The sequence below is a fragment of the Leucoraja erinacea genome, chromosome 31 (genome assembly GCF_028641065.1).
Source record: "Leucoraja erinacea ecotype New England chromosome 31, Leri_hhj_1, whole genome shotgun sequence".
Lineage (NCBI taxonomy): Eukaryota > Metazoa > Chordata > Chondrichthyes > Rajiformes > Rajidae > Leucoraja > Leucoraja erinaceus.
The window spans coordinates 15730267-15751899 of NC_073407.1; the positions used below are offsets into that span (position 1 = coordinate 15730267).

The 21633-nt window shown below is 41.7% G+C and overlaps 1 protein-coding gene across 1 annotated transcript in view; it reads left to right on the forward strand.

Annotated features, from left to right (window-relative positions):
* Positions 1-8570, forward strand: part of LOC129711984 (neuronal calcium sensor 1) — a 51989-nt gene extending 43419 nt beyond the window's left edge. The window contains exons 7-9 of the mRNA XM_055660083.1: positions 968-1045; positions 1848-1971; positions 5043-8570. Coding sequence (XP_055516058.1) covers positions 968-1045; positions 1848-1946 — 177 coding nt within the window. The 3' untranslated portion in view covers positions 1947-1971; positions 5043-8570. The remainder of the gene's footprint in view (positions 1-967; positions 1046-1847; positions 1972-5042) is intronic.
* The last annotated feature ends 13063 nt before the right edge of the window (positions 8571-21633 follow it).

A 21633-nucleotide genomic window follows, 5' to 3' on the forward strand; every position in this document is an offset into this window, starting at 1 on the left:
GGATCTGACCATCTACTTTGGCTATGTAATGTGGTGTTGCCAGACAAAGAGGAACAGACAAAAAGGATGGTTGGCAAAAATCGTGTTGATAGGAGAAAAAAGTATATTATCTAACATTAGAGAATTTGACATTGCATCTGTAAGCCTGCACTGTATCCAGACGGAAGATGAACTTGTATTGGATCTTGGGATAACCAAACAGGAGGCCACGGACACAGAGATTAGAGTGAAAAGGCGTTGATGAATCAAACAGGCAGGAAGTTATTTCAGCCTAACAAAATATCTTGTATGTAGAGATTATAGAATCCATACGGAGCATTAGTGGAACATTAAGTTTGTACCGCCTGTAGTTTTGAAAGATTTTCTTTACATTTGCACTATATTAAACACTATAAACAGTTCTTTTTATTGAACCATTGAATTATAGTTATTCTTATTCTTGCTGGAGTCTGAAAACCATGACTCCAGGTACAAGAATAGCATCTGTCATCCATCAGGCTGTTGAACATTGCACCACACTAACCTCACCAATGACGTTTATTAGACTGTCTTTGATTGCATTAAGGGCACTAGTATTGTTTTCAATTAAAACAATTTTTGTATATTGTCTGGGTGTGTATTGTATTTACAGGCCTGTTATGCTGCTGCAATTAAGAATTTCAGTGTTCCGTTGTCAAGTATGTGTAACAATAAACACTTTTGATTCTCTTTAGCCCAACCTCCAAATGTATATTCCTTCGGTTCTCCTTCATATCACATAATATTTCAGAACTCTGGGCAAATATACTGATTTCATTTAACTTTGGGAATAAGCGACCAGGTTCTTTTAAACATTGAAAGTGCTGGTGTGACAGACACAAACTTAATTTTCCAATTTGATTGAAGTTTGGCTGGATAATATTGAATTTTATCGGTTCTCATTTAATTTCTTGGCGTTATGTTTCATGCATTATTTCTGGGTTCTTAGGGTAATACTGTGGAGCTGCCTGAAGAGGAGAACACACCAGAGAAACGAGTGGATAGGATTTTTGCAATGATGGATAAGGTAATGGGTTTAGCTTTATTTTGTGTCAAATCATAAATTAATTTAAAAGTCTAATGCTGGAAGATAATTGGTAATTTTCAGCATCAGTTTTTATCCTATTGAATGGCTAGTTTTATGTTAGAGAGACAGCATGGAAACACTGAGATTGTGCCGACCTGCAATCACCTATACACTAATTCTACCCTACACACCAGCCAATTAACCAACAAGCCTGCAAGGCTTTGGAACGTGGGAGGAAACTGTAGCACCCGGAGAAACTCTACACGGCCACAGGAAGAATGAATAGACTCCATGCAGACAGCACCTGTAGTCAGGATTGAACCCGTATCTCTGGCACTGAGGCAGCAAATCTACCGCCATGCCAGTGTACCACTCTTCTCTGTATTATAGAACTCGCCCACTCCTCATTCATTTGGCTGAAATGACAATTGGATGGGTTCTATGCTGTTTAGCTTTAGTGTAGAGATACAGCATGGAAACAGTCCGTTTGCCCCTGTGCATTGACACTGACCATTGATCGCTTGCTCATGCTAGTTCTATGTTATCCACATTCTCATGCACTCCCTATACACTTGAAGCAATTTACAGAGGCCAATTAACCTACAATCCTGCATGTCTTTATAATGTGGGAGGAAACCCATGTGGTCACAGGAAGAACGTGCAAACTCCACACAGCGAGATTGAATATTGTTCTTAGAGTAATTGAGATTTAAGACATGGCCTTGTACTTAATTGGGCAGTTGACTGCCAAAACCTGGATGTTGTATTTCTATTATTGTGACTTTCTTTATTTATATTACAGAATGATGATGGGAAGTTAACGCTACAGGAGTTTCAAGAGGGTTCAAAAGCTGATCCATCTATTGTCCAAGCGCTTTCGCTATATGATGGTCTAGTATAGTCTATGCAACCTCCCTTGTGCCATGGTGAGTTACGGTCACATCTGCTTTTGTTTTTAAGGTGGTACTTAAAATTTTATGTACTCGCGTTTCCTGCCTGAAAAAAATAATCTAGAATAGTTAAATGTAGTATAAACATTATTTTAAAAAAGCACTTCTTGATACTGTCTTAACTATAATAGGAGGAAGGATGCTGTTTTAACAGTCACAAATAGTTGTGGTTGGTGCTTGTACATTGTGCAGCAGTCGATAAAAAGCTTAAATGAACATTTTTTGACACCCTCATGTATATTACTGAGCTTATTGTTTATTATAGTTAATCAATGAGTCAAAAATCAATAGCACAACACCTTTATACTTTGAATGTTTATGACTTAAATACCTGACTTATTTTCATTGTTGGCTATTAATGATGATTATTCCACTTACTGAAAGTCTGCTATTTTGGTGGATAAAAGTTTTAATGTCCTGACCTATTAGACCAAGGGGGACCCGTTGGGTCTCGTCCCCTCAACGGGGAGTTGCGAAAGGTGGGGGGGGGGGGGCAGCCGTCAGCGTCACACACACACACACACACACACACACACACACACACACACACACACACACACACACACACACACACACCCCCCCCACCTTGATATTTTATTAATATTGTTTTTCATGTTCGCTCCTCTTTACCCCCATCCCCCGCCCTATCCACTCGCGTATAACCCCCAGCTGCGCAGCTCCGGCTAGAGAGGGAGGGGGGTAGAGATTGAGGGGTGGGGTGGGGGGGGCGGCATCACAGGGGGGCTGGTTCCCGTTAGCGCATCGTTTCTTCAAGTAGATGTGATCGCACGCAATCAACTAAACACACGCCAGCGCACACTCCCCAACACACTCCCTCACACAATCCCCCGCACACTCCCCCACACACGCGCACACCACACACGCACCCCACACACGCACACCACACACACGCGCGCACACCACGGCACGCACACACACACCACACACGCACACAGCGCCCGTTTCGCAGTACATGTGATCGCGCGCACACACCCCCCCACACACACCCACACACACACACACACACACACACACACACACACACACACACACACACACACACACACACACACACACACACACACACACACATTGACTTCTTTAATCTGTTCCAGTTCTTGGATATCCATACATGCATACTTACCAGCAGGGGTCACTTGATGACAGCCAGAAACAGCAGATTTTTAATTATTATTTTTTTGCCCCTTCCAACTTGCTTAATTCAAAGCTTACAATAACCTTGGACAAGATCAATTTTATGAATGCAAACTAGTAATTGATCTAGAGATAAGGAAACAATTAGAGGTTGCACACTTTGAAAAAAATTACTAAGTGGGCAGCACAGTGGTAGAGTTGCTACCTTATAGAGACCCGGGTTCGATCCTGACCTCGGGTGCTGTTGTTTGCATGCCATCCCTCTGACCTTGTGGGTTTCCTCCAGGTGCTCTGGTTTCATAGGAACATAGAACATAGAAAAATAGGTTTGGCCCTTCGAGCCAGCACCGCCGTTCAACATGATCATGGCTGATCATATAAAATCAGTACCCCGTTCCTGCTTTTCCCCCCTTATCCCTTGATTCCTTTAGCCCTAAGAGTTAAATCTAACTCCCTCGTGAAAACATCCAGTGATTTGGCCTCCACTGTCTTCTTCGGCAGAGAATTCCACAGATTCACAACTCTCTGGGTGAAAAGGTTTTTCCTTATCTCAGTCCCAAATGGCCTTCTCCTTATTCTCAAACAGTGACCCCTGGTTTTGGACTCTCCCAACATCAGGAATATTTTTCCTGCATGTAGCCTGTCCAATCCTTTAAGAATTATATATGTTTCTATGTGATCTCCTCTCATCCTTCTAAATTCCAGTGAATACGAGCCCAGTCGACCCATTCTTTCATCATAGGTCAGACCTGCCATCCCGGGAATTAACCTAGTGAACCTACGTTGCACTACTTCAATAGCACCAATGTCCTTCCTCAAATTGGGAGACCAAAATTACACACAATACTCCAGGTGTGGTCTCAGCAGGGCCCTGTACAACTGCAGTAGGACCTCCGTGCTCCTAAACTCAAATCCTCGCAATGAAGGTCAACATGCCATTAGCTTTCTTCACCGCCTGCTGTACCTGCATGCTTACTTTCAGTGACTGATGTACAAGTGCACCTAGGTCTTGTTGCACCTCCCCTTTTCTTAATCTGACACCATTCCGATAATAATCTGCCTCCCTGTTTTTGCCATCAAAGTGGATAACTTCACATTTATCCACGTTATACTGCATCTGCCCACTCACCCAACCTATCCATGTCACCCTGAGGCCTCATGGCATTCTCCTCACAGCTCGCTCTGCCATCCAGCTTTGTAATCCACAAACTTGGAGATGTCACATTTAATTTCCTCGTCTAAATCGTTAATATATATTGTAAATAACTGGGGTCCCAGCACCGAGCTTTGCGGCACCCCACTAGTCACTGCCTGCCATTCTGAAAACGACCCACTAATTGCTTCCGGTCTGCCAACCAGTACTCTATCCATGTCAGTATCCTACCCCCAAAACCAATAATCTAATTTGACACACTAATCTCTTGTGTGGGACCTTGTCAAAGGCTTTTTAAAAGTCCAGATGCACCATATCCACTGGCTCTCCATATCCATTCTACTTGTTACATCCTAAAAAAAATCCAGAAGATTAGTCATGATTTCCCTTTCATAAATCCATGCTGACTTTGACCGATCCTGTCACTGCTTTCCAAATGCGATGCTATAACATCTTTAATCATCGACTCGAGCCTTTTCCCCACTACCGATTTAAGGCTCTTTTATCCCAAGTACATGCGGATTTGTAGTTAATTTGCCTCTAAATGCCACCATTGTGTAGGGAGTGGATGAGAAAGTCGGATGACATAGAACTAGTGTGAACAGGTGATTGATAGTCAGTGGGCTGAGAGGACTTTCAATGCTATTTCTCTTTTTTTTAATTAAAAGATGTCCCCAATTGTTTATGTAAATAACTGGCATTTGTTGTGGTATCCTCTTGACTGTTGCATCCTTTCCAGATGACCAAGGACTGAACCATTTTGATGCCATTTGAACGGTTCTGTGCAGAAGCTCGATGGTCCAGCAGCCACTCACCTTCACCCAGATGTGAACAGGAGTGCACGAGTATGTGCAAGCTGAGCTCTTTTGCTTGTCTCCATTTGCCAATCTCAGCTTAAGAACCCAAAATGTTTTTTTCAAACTTGAATTCAGCAGTAGTCAAATGCCTCAGTTTTTTTGGGAAGACGTGATCAAATGGAGCATGAATCTTTGCCTTTTTTTTTGTACAATATTTGACAATTGAAATGCTCTAGTTGTGAATGTTACGTTTGGCTGACCTGACTGCCTCAAATCGTGATCAAAAGAAATTGCTGGTCTTTATTGTCCGAAAATATTAGCAACAAAGTGAGGGTTTTGTGAGTGTTTTGTGCTTTGTGGAAATGTTTATCATGTATACTCTTTTAGTTGTGGGATTGCAATGTACTCTGGTTGTATCATTTATTTTACAGAAAAGCAAACAATTTTTTAGAATCATGCTTACATTTATCAGACGTGTAGGTTCTATGACTGTACGTTGTACTGTAACTGGCCCAAACTCCAAGCATTTATTGCAAATATTTTCCAAATTCCATTACTTTGTACATTCGTTGTTCTGTCAGAGACTGTGAAATAAGAATGGGCAGATTGGAATGTATTATAGAGTTGATAAGTATAACTTGACAAGAAATCTGCCTTTGTTCACAAGGATCAAACAAAGCGGTTGTTTGATCTTGAGCTCATGCAATACACGCTCACCTGTCGCTTTACCTATCATGTAGTTTTAGATCTCAGCAGTGCATTATTTTATATTCCTCTGATCAAGTGATAAATAGTCTGAAATCAGGGGTTTCAATGGTTCATATTAATACCGCACAACATAATCATTGCTGTAAATGGAGAATCCCATCACCTGATTTGAATTCCATGTTGAAACTTCATTTCATCATGTTCGAGAATTCATATTAGAATTCCTATCGGTTTAGTATATTGAATGATGTTTTCACCACACTACTTATAAAAGCCATGTAATCTCTTATTCACATCCATAGCTACTTTAACCCTGGACCATCTAATAGTTTTGCATATTGCACATCAGTTTTTTTTGTACTTAAAAAAACAAAAAAAAAAAAAAAAAAAACCTTTCTCTCCCCATTTAATGACAATGGTGTGGATGCGAAATAAATTTTGTTCCCTGGCATAAACATATGTGGTTTATAAGAAAATATTAACCAAGACGAATATATGAAAACTATATTTTGTTTGTATTGCATATGGGCATGATTGGGATGAATTTAATGTACACCGATCTTTGTTGTTATAGTTTGTGGAATCGAGTCAGAACTCTGCTATTTACTCGATGAATTGATCCGTTTAATGCAACCCCTATTTGTTTTTGGATTACTAAATCCTTTTAACATTTTTATTATATTTAATTGTTTTAAATTAAAAGATAGAATTGATAATTTCTGCACGGTGATGTATTTTGTAAGTTACAATGGAAAGTGTACCTTCAATATATTTAAAATGTTTTGCTTAATTCTGTAAGCTTGATGTATGCTGTAGTGCACATTGCTCACTTAACACATTGCAAATTCCAACAGTCTGGATAAATCCCATTATACAGTTATCCAAATTTCTTGCACAATTGTTTTTGGAACGTCCAGTGGAAACATTTCAGAAGTTGTATAGAATTGTGACAGATGTGTTGTCCTTTTCTCTGTCATTCTCTTTCTCTTTCCTCTACCAAATCACACGTATTTTTTCCTCGTGCTCCATTTCTTTGCCTCTGTGCTTGCTTTGTTTTTCGTATTCCCACCTTTTTATCTGAGTGTTCATAGCGTTCTACTATTACGTGCAACTGCTAAGCATATTTATCAGTCCGTGTACGCAGAGCATGTTTGGTTGCACGTTGAACAAAATAAGCCATTTTCAGTCAAAAATTATTAAGGAATCTATCAATCCCGCTAGTCTTTTTGGCTTGATTGTAGTTTGTTTAGATGAGGCTATATTTTTGGATGACATAAATATCTTGTTTAAATGATGGCACGCTATAAAGAGCAGGAAACATTGGAGCATTATCAGCTTGACTTCAGCAAAACAAAATGATTCACTCAGTGCCGGCCAGCAGTCATCTCCCTTCTTGGTACTTTTTGTTCTGGGTAAACACCAGCAAAATTTAGAAAGAGGAAAGGCTACTCTCCTACTTCTTCTTATCGAGGCCAATATCACAAGATTAGAAATTGTCCAGCCAGAGCTGAACATACTTCTCGACATCAGCATACAATGGTCCCTTGTGCGTAGTGGTGGAAAGATTGTTGGAAACATGGCCGTGACGTGAACGCTCTTTCCTTGACCCAGCTTCCCATTTGTAGATGGTTTATACACTCCATAATTTTTGAAAGCGATGTGGTTCTTCTGTGAATGCATCCAGCAGTCTCACCTCCAGGGCACATTGCTCATCAGTTGGGAAAGTCAAGGATGGGCTTTTCAAAAGTGTTCAACACTGCTTCACGACCCCCCTCCCTTCCAAGGAAGGGGGGAAAAAGTTTGATCAAACAGGCTGCATCAATAGTTCCATCCTCAATGGGAAAGACATACAGAGGTTGACCCTTTCTACTTTTATTTTTTTTTAAACATTACTTCTATTTGGAATGCTTCCAGTATTTGAAGTTAATATTTCTTTATGTGAAAATGGCCTCTTCTGCTGCTGTATTTGGACATAGATAGTTGTGATCTGTTCAGGCAAAAAGCTAAAACTCGACCCAACTATTGAGTCTGAGGACTTGCCACTTTTTTCATGCTCCACCCATTGATGTTAAAAAGATCTCAACTATGCTGCTGTTCAGAATCTCAACCTGGCCAAGCAGAATGTGCTTGGTTAACCCAGCATTTTAGACCCCTCCTCCATTTGTGTCCCCCATCGATACAACTTTATCCCCATGCAAAACCCTGAAGCCCATTTCTTCACTGTCACTCTCTCATTGCTAAATTGTAGCATATCGGGCAGCTTCTGTGGAAAGTAAACAGCATTAAAACCCTTCATCGGAATTGGGAAAGGAAAAAAAAAATTGGCTTCGTATTGGTGAATTGGTGGTATTGGTGAATATTAAACTGCAGTCAAAGTGGTGCTCTTTTGCACCTTCTGTCACAATGGTCAGAGTGTTACTGGTACTTTCAATGATAGCTCGTTGTTTCAGGAAGAACTTGATGTAATTGTCAAAGGTACTTAAATATTGACACCTGGAAATAACCGAGTCTTTATTGGCAAGTTCCTTTTTTAATAAAAACTCTTCACTTTTGCTAAATTACTTTCAAATGCATTGGAAATGGCATAGAAAGGCACGTGTGATAGACGCATCTTAAAAGTTTGAACTCAAGAATTTTGTTTTTTCTTTTTGTCATAGAAGCTTAATTATTTTAATTCAATGTTTATACTATACTAGGGATGGAGCTACAAAAAGTGTGTTGGAAATATTGTGGATGTATCTCATAAAATACTGTCTTCTGAATCAAGTTTCATTTTATGTGTAGGAAAGAATTGCAGATGCTGGTTTAAACCTAAGGTAGACACAAAAAGCTGGAGTAACTCAGTGGGTCCGACAGCTTCTCGGGAGAAAAGGAATTGGCGACGTTTCAGTTTCTGGTCTGAAGAAGGGTCTTGACCCGAAATGTCACCGATTCCTTTTCTCCAGAGATGCTGACTGACCTGCTGAGTTATTCCAGTGTTTTGTGTCTATCTTTGTCAGAGGTGGGGTGAAGTTCAGATGTATGTCCAAACTCGGCACACAACACAGTCCAGGAGCATGATACTGGCTTGCAAATCCAAAAGGGAAGGAGAACATTATTTAATAGATTGTGAAAGATTATGTTGCAATTGGGGTCTTCAGGTTCAAGCACTAGAAATTGTTCGGGGGAATAAAATTCCAGAAATACCAATACTGAATGAAAACGCACGATACAGGAAGTGTCAAGCAAGACAGTTAATATTTGATAGAGCTGGGCTGCTGTTTCAAACCAAGCCAGCTCTACTTCCTGCCTTCTCTCCCTATTCATCAGCCTTTCTCTTCTCAGATTGTTGACATTAGATGAGTTTAAAATACTCCAACACCCCTCGCCTTTGTCCCGATTCCATTTTCTTTTCTTCCACTTTGGGTAGAAATGACCACATTGTTGAAGTGCTGTTTGATCTTGAGCTCAAAAAAATGTATGCCCTAACCCAGTGTATTTCTAGTTTTCTATTACTAGCATTCCCAATGCTACCTATGCCCACATCATGCTAAAATGATTGTATTTATCAATTGCTAAACTGCTGGAGGAACTCAGCGGGTTAGGCAGCATCTTGAGGGAATGGACAGACAGCTTTTTGGGTTGGGACTCTTCTTCACACAGATTATTGACAGCGTGGGTCTCCAGCCAAATTGTTATCTGTCCATTTCTCTCCACAGACACTGCCTGACCCACTCCAGCATTTTGTTTTGTTCATAATTCTAACATCTGCAGTTCCTTGTGTTGCCGTGTTCTTCAGTTGCCCAGCTTTAAATAATAGGTTGAACTCTGTAAACTGCAACACGCATTCTATCCACAGAAAGTGCAAACCATATTCCTCTTTGCGCTGATGCATACTGACTCTCTTTTTTCATCAGTTTTTCATCTTGTTTTTCATCTTGGCTTCTCCTGATGTCATGGCTGTTCAGGACTTTGACTAGAAAGAGCTACAGCATCCATCTCCGAATATGCAACGTGCCCAATGGAAGGCAGTGAATTCTTGACTCAGACAGGATGAATGAATAGAACAATAACAAGGCGATACAAATTGCCACATAAAATGCTTGTTTTATGCCATTTAGTACAAAAGTATAGTTTATCCAAAGGGAATTAAATAGCAAGTGCTCAGTGAATGTTTCACAGTGAATGGCAAGACTGTGGGGAGAGTTGTAGAGCAGAAGGATCTAGGAGTGCATGTATGGAGTTCCTTGAAAGTGGTGTCACAGGGTGATCAAGAGGACTTTGGTACATTTCAGATTCAGATCAGTTTCAATTTTAATTGTCATTGTCAGTGTACAGTACAGAGACAACAAAATGCATTTAGCATCTCCCTGGAAGAGCGACATAGCAAATTATTTGAATAAATAATAATAAGTGTCCGTGGGGGTTAATGATTGGCAGTCACTGAGGTACGTTGTTGAGTAGAGTGACAGCCGCCGGGAAGATGCTGTTCCTCGACCTGCTGGTTCGGCAACAGAGAGACCTGTAGCGCCTCCCGGATGGTAGGAGGGTAAACAGTCTATGGTTGGGGTGAGAACAGTCCTTGGCGATGCTGAGCGCCCTCCGCAGACAACGCTTGCTTTGGACAGACTCGATGGAGGGGAGCGAGGAACCGGTGATGCGTTGGGCAATTTTCACCACCCTCTGCATTGCCTTCCGGTCGGAGACAGAGCAGTTGCCATACCATACTGTAAGGGTAAGGATGCTCTTGATGGTGCAGCGGTAGAAGTTCACCAGGATCTGAGGAGACAGATGGATATTCTTCAGTCTCCTCAGGAAGAAGAGACGCTGGTGAGCCTTCTTGATCAGAGTAGAGGTATTGTGGGTCCAAGAGAGCGTCCAATGCTTTCATCATTCATGGCATTGAGTATAGAAGTGAAGATGTTATGTTACAGTTCTATAACACATTGCTGAGGCCACTGAACTGTTAAGTTTTGGTCATCCTGCTATACGAAGGAAGTTGTTAAGCTGGAAAGTAGAAGATTTGCGAGGATGTTGCCAAGACTTGAAGGCCTGAGCTTTGGGGAGAGGTTGAGTTTGGAGCACAGGAGGTTGAGGACTGATTTTATAGAGGTTTATATTTCACTGGTGGGTACATGGAACAAATTGCCAGAGGAAGTAATTGAGGCAGGTGCTATAACAACATTTAAAAGTCTTTTGGACGGGTACATGTATAAGAAAGGTTTAGTGATAAGTGGCTGTGTTGGCTGGTAGGATTAGTGTAGATGGGGATTTTTGGTCTGTGGCATTTAGTCTATCCGAGGAAATTCTGTTTGCCATACTTCAGCAACAGACTCCCCAGCAAAAGTAATGCCCTCTCTTTAATTTGTGCATGCCCAGGTGGTCTTTCTCTTTTTCTTCAGCACATTTGCCTGCTCCTGCGTTACAGTAGCAGAATCAGTTGTGCGATGCATACTGATTGAAAGTCACTGGTGGTTTCTATGCAGAGGCATGTCACGTGCATGGAAACCAGCCATTGAACTTCATATTGCCCACCAGTGCTAGATTCTACATCGCAAATCAATTATAGAACGTGGGAAAGCATGTTACATAGAAATTTCAGGACATTATACACCTGACAGTTTTCTTTTGCACTACCTGCTATGTTCAATTTATTTTACTCCAGAAATGAACAAAATCGTTTGGATTTAACAGAACACATTTTATGGAAACATAAACCTCACTGATATGTTGAGTGTATTTCAAACCAGTACACAATATGTGCTGTGCTCATTTCACCTGAAGGCTCTGGAATCTGGCAGAAGCAAAAACATAGGATTATTTAGCAAATCCCTCTACAGAACAGCTGATATGAAAAATCATTAAATGAGTTACTTGTGATTTTCATGCCTTTCCACTGTTTATTGTGTGGGGCACTGACTTCTGAGCAACAGGCAGGTATTGAACACCAATTCAGGATAAATGTGTTGGGGTTTGCTGTGTGGCATTCTTTCCTTCCTTCATGACAGCTTGTTTGTACTCTTGTCATATTTAATTTTATCATCATCATTCTTCATGTACACTGCCAACAGCATCAGCAACAAAATGGCTGCAAATTAGCTATTATTTTACTGGTGTATGTATTTGGTGTGACCCGACAAGGGGTCTTTAAATGTTTGAGAATCTGGCATAACTTGATTTGAAATGTTGAACTCTTATGCACTGTACAGTAGAAAATTAACTCGAGGAGCCTAGCCCTGAACATTGATAGATTTGTGACACTGCAGGTTGATCAAGCAACAATGCATCCCTTAGTTGGTACTAAATGTTTGGCAAATGGTTAACTTTGTCATCTTTTTCCTGTTCAGGTTTTTGTATTGCCAGTAATGTCATGGGCTTAAGATATTTGTATAGTTTTTTTAATCTGATGACCTTAAAGCATTAACTCGTCATATTATCTGGTCTTTTATAGCACTGAGTTTAACATTTATTGCGGTGTAATTTGGGCTGATTTGTACGGAGCTGAGCATGATTGTTTATCCTACATTCATACTGACATTACTGTTCATGGTTAGCTGAATATGGTATGTATAAGGATAAATGCATCAAAAACGTGGTGGAAAGAAAATGGGCAGTGAGCTGTGAAAGAGCAGACCGGGCAGTGAATGTGGAGAGAAAATGGAGCTAATACTGCAGATGAATAATCTTGCAGCAGATCTGGCCGGAACTGATGCCAGCAGGAAATCTCAAACCGTTATCTCAAACTGTTAATTTTGATATTGAGACCTGAAGTTTGTCAGCTTCCCAGAGGCAGGATTCGATGTGGATTCTTGAGCTTGTGTTGAACCTAGTTGGGATGGGGTAGTATTTGTATGGGACTTTATGCAATGTTCCCCGAAGCCTGAGGAATGGCACCTCATCTTCTGACCACAGTCATTAGGATACATCAGTTTCAGATCGCTTGCTGTGAACCGAACAGAACATCTGCAAATATCCTTGATTTCTTTCTCTCTGCAGGCACTGTTTGATCTGTTAGGAATTCCAATGATTTCACACCTCCCGAAACAGGTTTCGCCTCCATTTCATAACTTCTACATGTCCCTGTGTTTGTTTTCTCTCTTTCCAACTTCCCTCATCAATCTTTCAATTGGATTGTCCCAGAGACTGCAGAGTCATCTCAACAAGCTTGGTCTCGCCCTTTCTCCAATGCATTCCTCCTCTACCCTCTCACTTTCCACTTCTGATGAAGAGGGCATCGAAATGAAACATTTGTTTCTCTTTCCAGAATTGTTGCCTGACCTGCTGAGTGTTTGTTATTTCAATAAGTGTTTACATCTAGCTTCCCCAACAGCTCATTGGGTAAAAGTATTTTCTAGTACAGTACTAAACAGTTCAGACAAGCTCACTGGTTTAATTCCTGGACTATGCTTGATTTACTGAGATCACGAGACACTGCAGTAGAGATCCATCAACGTCTAGTTCATACTGGTCTAGATTTGATCAGTCCACTGATCTCTTGGGTAAAGTTACTGAGGACTGCAGGTGCCTGTGTAAACATTTAAGAATTCATATCTTCAGGAAAAGTGCAACCTAACTTGTGTTACAATTAGTGTTAATGTTCCTTTGAAGAGCAGCCATTGGAAAAACCTCTACTGAACTCTACACTCTTTGCTACTTTCTGATCATTTCATGAGCCAATGCGCGCGCGCGCACACACACACACACACACACACACACACGCACACACCCACACATTCCCTCCCGCGCGCCCACACACACACACACACACACACACACACACACACACACACACAGTCTGGTGCCAGAGTCGAAATGCACCTCCATTTATTTTGCGCAGTTGCAATTGTCTGGTTTGACCGCATGTCCCAGTTTGTCTTCATGTTAAATATCTGAACTTATGTGAGCAATGTATTGCATGTGATATGTGAAGCACTGATTATACAGCAATATTTGAGCAAATAAGGTCAATAAAATCTTGAAGGCGTGATCTTAAGTATTTTGACGTTTTTAATTTTTAATGTGTTTTAATGTTAGGGAGGGACCACACAATGAAAGGATTTGAATTTTAAATCCAGATGATAATGGACTTTCAGCAAATACAAATCAATGAACATGGATCTGATGAATGAATGGGACTTAGTCTGTTACGGTATGAATTGCAGAGAAATTCTGGAGATTGTTTTAGATGCAGACCCAACAAGATTATGTCTTATCAATGTGTAAAGGGGAGGGTTAATCTAGTATAGATTTTACAGGCGTGCCCAGCACTTTTATCAATTTGCCTTTTATTTCACACTAACATTGCAGCATTGGAACCAAAATGTTGTGTATCTGCACCACTGACGAAAAGCCTGAATCCTTGCAATCTGGGGCATGAATGCTTTTGGGTTGGGAGTTTAGTCGTCAGTTGAAGGAAAGGTAATTTCAGTTTAGAAGATCATGCAGTCTTTTAATCTTGAATGATTTAGGCTGTACATATTGTTGTACAAAGCAATTTATGCTACATGCAGAAAGCATTGTTTATTTGGCTTGTCTGGTGATTTGACCAAAAAGCTTTCTAACCCAAAGAACTAATTACAACTAGCCTTAAATGATACTTGTTGCTCCCAGAGTCAACGGTTTGGTCTTTCCCTCCCATGTGGAAAAAAGAAACAATTGCTGAGTCTGCTGCTGCTATCATCAGAAAAAGCTATCTTCAGACAATTCAATTACTCTTCATGCTATCAAGATGTTGAAAACAACAAAGGCGCTGGGTCCACAACATCCCAGCTGTAATGCTGATGTCTTATACTACAGAACTAGCCAGGCCTTTAGCCAATGTGTCACAGAACAGAATGCAGCAACTTGACCATGTGAAAAATAGTTGTAGGTGGAACATCCATGGGCAATGTGACAAATCCAATCTGTTGCTGCCATTACTTTAGTCTGTTCTGGGTATTTCATCAGCTTGTTATCATGTGGCACTCGCTCCTCAATAACCTCCTCTGTAATATTCAGTTTCGGTTTGCCAGAATCATCAGGCGCTAGAATTTATTAAAGCTTTGGTGAAAAAAAACCAGTGCAGCTCGGAGAAGGAGAAGGAGGTGCAGTGCGCAGGCCTTGAACCTGGTGAGACGCTGGAGGAGCCCGGCCAGGACTCATCCCACAGAGCCCAGTCCCTCCACGCACTAGTCTCCCAAACCCTGCAGAGTGGTTATTGAGATGTCTGATCCGTGGGCGGTTGCTGCTGGGACGCAGGTTGGGGCCTGATCAACCCCAGCTGGGTCACATGGGCAAGGGTATCTGATGTTGTGAGACCCAAAACACCCGATGACCCCAGGTCACATCACTGAGGATGCGTCCCAGCGCATCTAGAAGATGTATATTCTTCACTTTGTGGACAAAATGATGCCGTTACACATTAAAAAAAAAAAGCTCACTCAATGGACTGCTGTACATCAATCGAGTTTAGAAGGTTCGATAGGTGCCGGTACACTAAAACAGCACATACAGTCACAAAAAAACGGGTCCAAACCTGAAAGCTGAACTCCAAAGTCACCAAAGTAAGTGCCCTGACAAAGGGACCCTGTTTACATACGAATGACATCAGAGTTTGCACAAAATTGAAGCCATTGGGAATCTTTCTTAAATATATAATATCCTTCTGTTTGGCGATTTTTATCTCTACATTGATGCATTTTTTGACTGTGGTTAACTTGATATTGGAGGTCGAGTCAAACTGTGTTTAATATTATTTCAGCTGACGGAAGTTTTATTCGCTGTTTAGAAGATGATTACCATCTTTAAAAAGTTTTCTTTGCACTTAAACATTTTTTGCAGCTAAAACAGTGAATACTCCACAAATCCATAAAATACATAATCTGTAACTAGAGAATCCAGAAAGAGTCGAGTTTTATTACATTATGTTCAGGATGTTACATTTGACAGAAATCCGCGCCGTAGTAAAACTCAGTTTAACTTGCTGCGAGCAATTTTTTGAGAATGGGTAAGAACATACCATGTGCATCACTTTATTGTTAGTACATTTCTCTCTTCCCCATCTCATTTATCCCAGCCCTTCCCTCTCCAGAAACATCCGCTAGCCTTTTGAGTTAATTGATGCTATCACTTCTTTGACCAGCTGTGCTGGCTTATCCTCCATTCTCAGCATCCTTTGGGTTTGAAAGCTTCACGAAACTTTCTTCTAAAGTTTGAGTTTTCCACTAGTATTGCCAGCATTGGGGTTGTATAAAACCTGCAATAACTTCCCTTCCCATTCCTGCACTGGTACTTCTGGTGTCTCCAGAGTTGCATCCTTGGTCCTCAGACATTGTTCACCCCTGTGCCACACATCCAAAAAAAAAGCACCATTTTTGTATGTATTCCAGATCTACCAGTTCCACCTCAGTAACACCTATGTGATCACTTCCATTCCAAGTGATATTCCAAGTTTAGTGTTTTCTCAACATCTATTAATGCAAAATGTAATTGCTAAATATTGGGCCACAGTTGTAGGCTCCTTACAAAGTTCCTCTCCTGAGCAATGAGGCTATAGCAGACTGCAGCACTAACATCATGTCTGATACAGAGATGAGCTTAAATCCCAGCCAATATCGCTCAGTCTGTTTATTTCCACCCCTGTGACTCTGCCTGTACTCGATTTCTGCCTGAGCTCATCTGCTGTAGAAATTCTCGACCGTGCTTTGGGATGGAAATAATTTTATTTAATCATATTTTCATAATATCCCAAACTGATTTGTAGAAGTCTGCCAAGATTGAATAATGGTTTCTGCTGCGGTTCAAAGCATCTTCTGCAGTAGGAGCCGCCAACTGTTCATTACGTCAGCTCATCTGACAATTAGCAGTCCCTTGGTGCTGAACTGGAGTCATAGAGTGATACAGTGTGGAAACAAGCCCTTCGGCCCAACTTGCTCACACCGGACAACAATGTCCCAGCTACACTATTCCCACATGCCTGAGCTTGGTCCATATCCCTCCAAACCTGTCCTCTCCATGTACCTGTCTAACTGTTTCTTAAATGATGGGATAGTCCCAGCCTCAACTACCTCTTCTGGCAGCTTGTTGCCTAGGGTGATGGTGTTTAAGATGCTTCTAGATCGATACATGGATATATTCAAGGAATGGAGAGACATGGACCATGTGCAGGTAGACGTGAATAATTTCACTAGGCATTGTTTTTGGCACAGACATTGTGGGCTCTGAGCTGATCTTAAGGGTATGGAAGCAGCTCAGTTACATGTTGGGAACTGGAGAGACTGGCACATTATCCAGAGTTGTCATCAGTTGCCCCAGAGAAAGGAGGAGGGCTGGTACCCCTCCCATTGGCTGTGGCATTGACCTGACCCAGCACAGGGCTGTCCCTTGATTCCAGGCAACATAAAGATCAAGCCCACAAAGCAGGGAAGGGAATGAGAGAATACAACAAATGAGGTAAATGCAGAAAGAAACCAAAATTGGAAATGAAATAATTAACGTTTTGAAAGAGGGGCATGTTAACTTGTGGAACTCTGTGCTGGAGGAACTTTACAGGTTGGGTAGCATCTGAGGAGGGGAATGAACAGATGACATTTCAAGTGGGGATGCTTCGGGTCCAAAATGTCGTCTGTCCATTCCCTCCACGGACGCTGCCTGGCCGGCTGAGTTCCTCCAGCACTTTGCGTTTTGTTCAAAATTCTAGCATCTGCAGTTCCTTGTGTCTTGTTATACGAATGTTAGACGTTCGGAGTGAAACGAGTAAGAGTTCGAAGGGTTGCTCCAAACAACCAATGTCAATGAGAAGTATCAGAATGTACAAGGAGTGGATTTGCTGAGAAGTGGAAGTGGCTTGAATCTCATCCTCCAGCTTGCACTGGGCTGCAGCACAGCAGAGGGGCTGAATGTAACCCGAGGCACAGCTTCACCTGCGGTTACTGGCAGAGAACTGGACATTTGTCTTCTCTGTCCTGGCTCAAGATGTTAACGAGGTCTCTGAGCAATTCCACAGACCCTAACACCTGCCTTTGCCTTTGCCTTCCCCCCGACCGGTTTGTCCCACAGCCTCCAGGATAGTCGTAAAAGAGTTAATGTCTGAACTGTTCCTCTCAGTGACAATAGATAATACAACCTGGCTAACAAGGATTCCCGGAGATAGGGTTATGTCTGACTTGATACAAGATACAAGATACATTTATCTTGTATCTTGTATCTTGTGTGTCCTTCATCCCATGGAATGAACAAAGCAAAGGAGAATTTTACTCTGGGATTCCCCCAGAGGCTAGTATGGTCTATGATTATCAGTGCAAGCAGAGAGAATTAATTATTTCTATCATTCTTCATGTCCTCTAACAATGTTAAATAGTTAACATATTCCAGATAGCATTAAATGAAGATGGAAGTCTCTCCCAAATTACATTCTGCAAGGACTATTTTAATCTGTTATAGTATTATAGTATAATATTGCTCCCTAGTTCTGGGACATAAACATGATTCATCTTCTCAGACAGTAAGAATCTAACATCATCATTCTCCTAATTTAAAATGTCAAAGTTGCTCTCTGACAATTAATCCAGCCCGCACTGGGCTGAGGTGAAGGGGTACCTCGTGCTCAGACTGAAACCTGAGCAAAGCCTACATCGGTGAATTGAGACTTAACATGAGAGCCCTGCAGCAATGGATCATTTTTTCACCGGCCTTTCAGCCAGATAAGTGCCTCTGGGGCAGGAAGGGGTGTACAAGTAAATGGCAACATTTCACGAGTGCCCCATAAATTTTATAATGTTGTATTGTTGCAATAATCATCATCTACTGTGGCGAACCCCCGGAATCTCACGCCTCTGTGAGACTTTATTCCCCAGAATTCATTTCTGCCATCCCAGGACAAGCTTTTCATTCCAATTACATCAGCATAGCATCAATCTTCCTTTACATGGATTCCTTCAGCAAATGGTGCCAGGGTTTTTGTTTTAACATTGGTTTTCAATGTGTAATGGCATGATGGCATTAGTCTATGGAGCCTTCAGAGCAGACACAACAAGCCATGGGTGTGTTCATCAGCATGAGGCCCATGACCAAGGGATGTAGCAGTCTGCAACATTCATTGGTGGACAGCTCCTTGCAAAGTAAACCCATGTCCCTGAGAAAGACATCCTTAAAGTTGTAGAGTTGTACAGCGTGGAAACAAACCCTTTGGCTCACCTTGTCCATATCAAATGAGTTTGCGAACTGGGCTTGTCCCATTTGGCCACTAGCTCTCTAAACCCTTCCTGTCGATATATCTGTCCAAAATTACTTAAATATTGGAATTGTATTCGTTTCTATAGCTTCCTCTGACAGCTCCTTCTGAACACGGACGACCCTCTAAGTGAAAAGGTTGATCCTGAGGTCCCTCTTAAATCTCTATAGCAGGCAGGTTTGCCAGTGCTACACGGGTGGGGTTAAAATAAACAGTGGGGGGGATGGAGTCAACAACATGGAAGCGTATGTGTGCAGTTAACGGGAAAAAGAGTGTAGGAAAGGTCACGTTTAAACTAACAGGGCAGGGGAATGGGAACCAATGCAAGGACAGAGGGAGATAAAAGGAGGACAGAAGCAAACGGTAGAAGGGAGATAAGAAAAACAAACATGAAAGCTTTGTGCTTTAATGCGAGGAGCATTCGTAATAAGGTGGATGAATTGAATGTGCAGTTAGTAGTTAAGGAATAATGATATAGTTGGAATTACGGAGACATGGCTCCAGGGTGACCAAGGCTGGGAGCTAAACATGCAGGGGTATTCAATATTCAGGAAGGATAGACAGAAAAGAAGAGGAGGTGGGGTGGCATTGCTGGTTAAAGAGGAGATTAATGCAATAGTAAGGAGAAACATTAGCATGGATGCTGTAGAATCGGTATGGGTGAAACTGCGGAATAGCCAAGGGCAGAAAACGGTTGTTGGAGTTGTATACAGACCACCCAAAGCAGTAGGGAGGTTGGGGATCAAGCAGGAAATTAGGGATGCATGGAGCAAAGGTACAGCGGTTATCATGGGTGACTTTAATCTACATATAGATTGGGCCAACCAAATTGGTAACAGTGCTGAGGAGAAGGATTTCTTGGAATGTATACGGGATGGGCTTTTAAACCAAAATGTAGAGGAGCCGACTAGAGGGCAGGCCATCCTAGACTGGGTATTGTGTAATGAGGATGGATGAGAGCGATCTTGTTGTGCAAAGCCCCTTGGGCAACAGTGATCATAATATGGTGGAATTCTGCATTAGGATGGAGAGTGACACGGTTGATGAAGAAAGAAGACTGAAGGTATGAGATGGAATTGGATAGGATAGATGGGAAAATGATACATTAAATGATAAGGGTTGACAATGGAGATGTAATGGCAAAGATTTAAAGACTGCATGGGTGAACTCTGAAAATTGTTCATCCCTGTCCAGCGAAAAAAATAAAACTGGGAAGTTGGCTCATCTGTGGCTAACAAGGGAAATTGAGGATAGGGTTAAATCCAAGGAAGAGGCATATAAATTGGCCAGAGGAAGCAGCAAACTGGAGGACTGGGAAACATTTAGAACAACAGAGGAGGACAAAGGGGTTAATTAAGAGAGGGGAAAGAACAGCATGAAAGAAAGCTTGTGGGGAATATAAAAACTGACTCTAAAAGCTTTAGATATGTAAAAAGGAAAAGATTAGCGAAGAAGAATGTAGGTCCCTTACAATCAGAGACAGATTCATTTATAATGGGGAAACAAGGAAATGGAAGAACAGTTAAACAAGTACTTTGGTCCTGTCTTCACTAAGGAAGACACAAACAATCTCCCAGAAATACTAGGAGACCGAGGATCTAGTGGGAGGGAGGAACTGAAGGGAATCCACATTAATCAGAAAATGGTGTTAGATAAACTGTTGGGACTGAAGGCAGATAAATCCCCAGGGCCTGATGTTCTGCATCCCAGAGTACTCAAGGAGGTGGCCCGAGAAATTGTGGATGCATTGGTGATACATTTCCAATGTTCATTCGACTCTGGCTTCACTCCAGTACACAGGAATTGATCCAATGTAACTCCACGTTTTAAGAATGGATGGAGAGAAGAGAAAACAGGGAATTATAGACCAGTTAGCCTTACATCGGTGGTGGGGAAGATGCTAGAGTTGATTATTAAAGATGTTATAGCAGCGTATTTGGAAAGCAGTGACAGGATCAGTCAAAGCCAGCATGGATTTATGAAGGGGAAATCATGCTTGACTAATCTTCTGGAAATTTCTTGAGGACAAAACAAGTAGAATGGATAAGGGAGAGCCAGTGGATGTGGTGTATCTGGACTTTCAAAAAGCCTTTGACAAAGTCTCACACAAGGCTGAATGGCCTACTCCTGCACCTATTTTTCTATGTTTTATGTCTCTCCCCTTCACCTTAAACTTATACACTCTAGTTTCAGAATCATCTACCCTGGGAAAAACACTGTGAGCATTTGCTTTATCCATGCCCCTCATCATCTTGTGCACCTTAATAAGGTCATCTCTCAGCTCCTACACTCCAAGGAAAAAGTCCCAGCCTATCCAACCTCTCTCTGTAACTCAAGTCTACAAGCCCAGGTAACATCCTAGTGAACGAAGACACAGAGAGGGAGCAGTGAGAAAGTTTGAAGAAGGGTCTCGACCCGAAACATCACTGGGACAGGCAGCATCTCTGGAAAGAAGAAATGGGTGACGTTTCGGGTCGAGACCCTTCTTCATCTTTGTGTGCCTAACATCTTAGTGAATCTTTTCTGCACACTTTCCAATTAATGACATCCTTCGTATAGCAGGGTGACCTGATCTGCACACAGCGCTCCTTCCGCTAACAAATTCATGGCAAAGATTCTCCAGTAACGTACTCCCT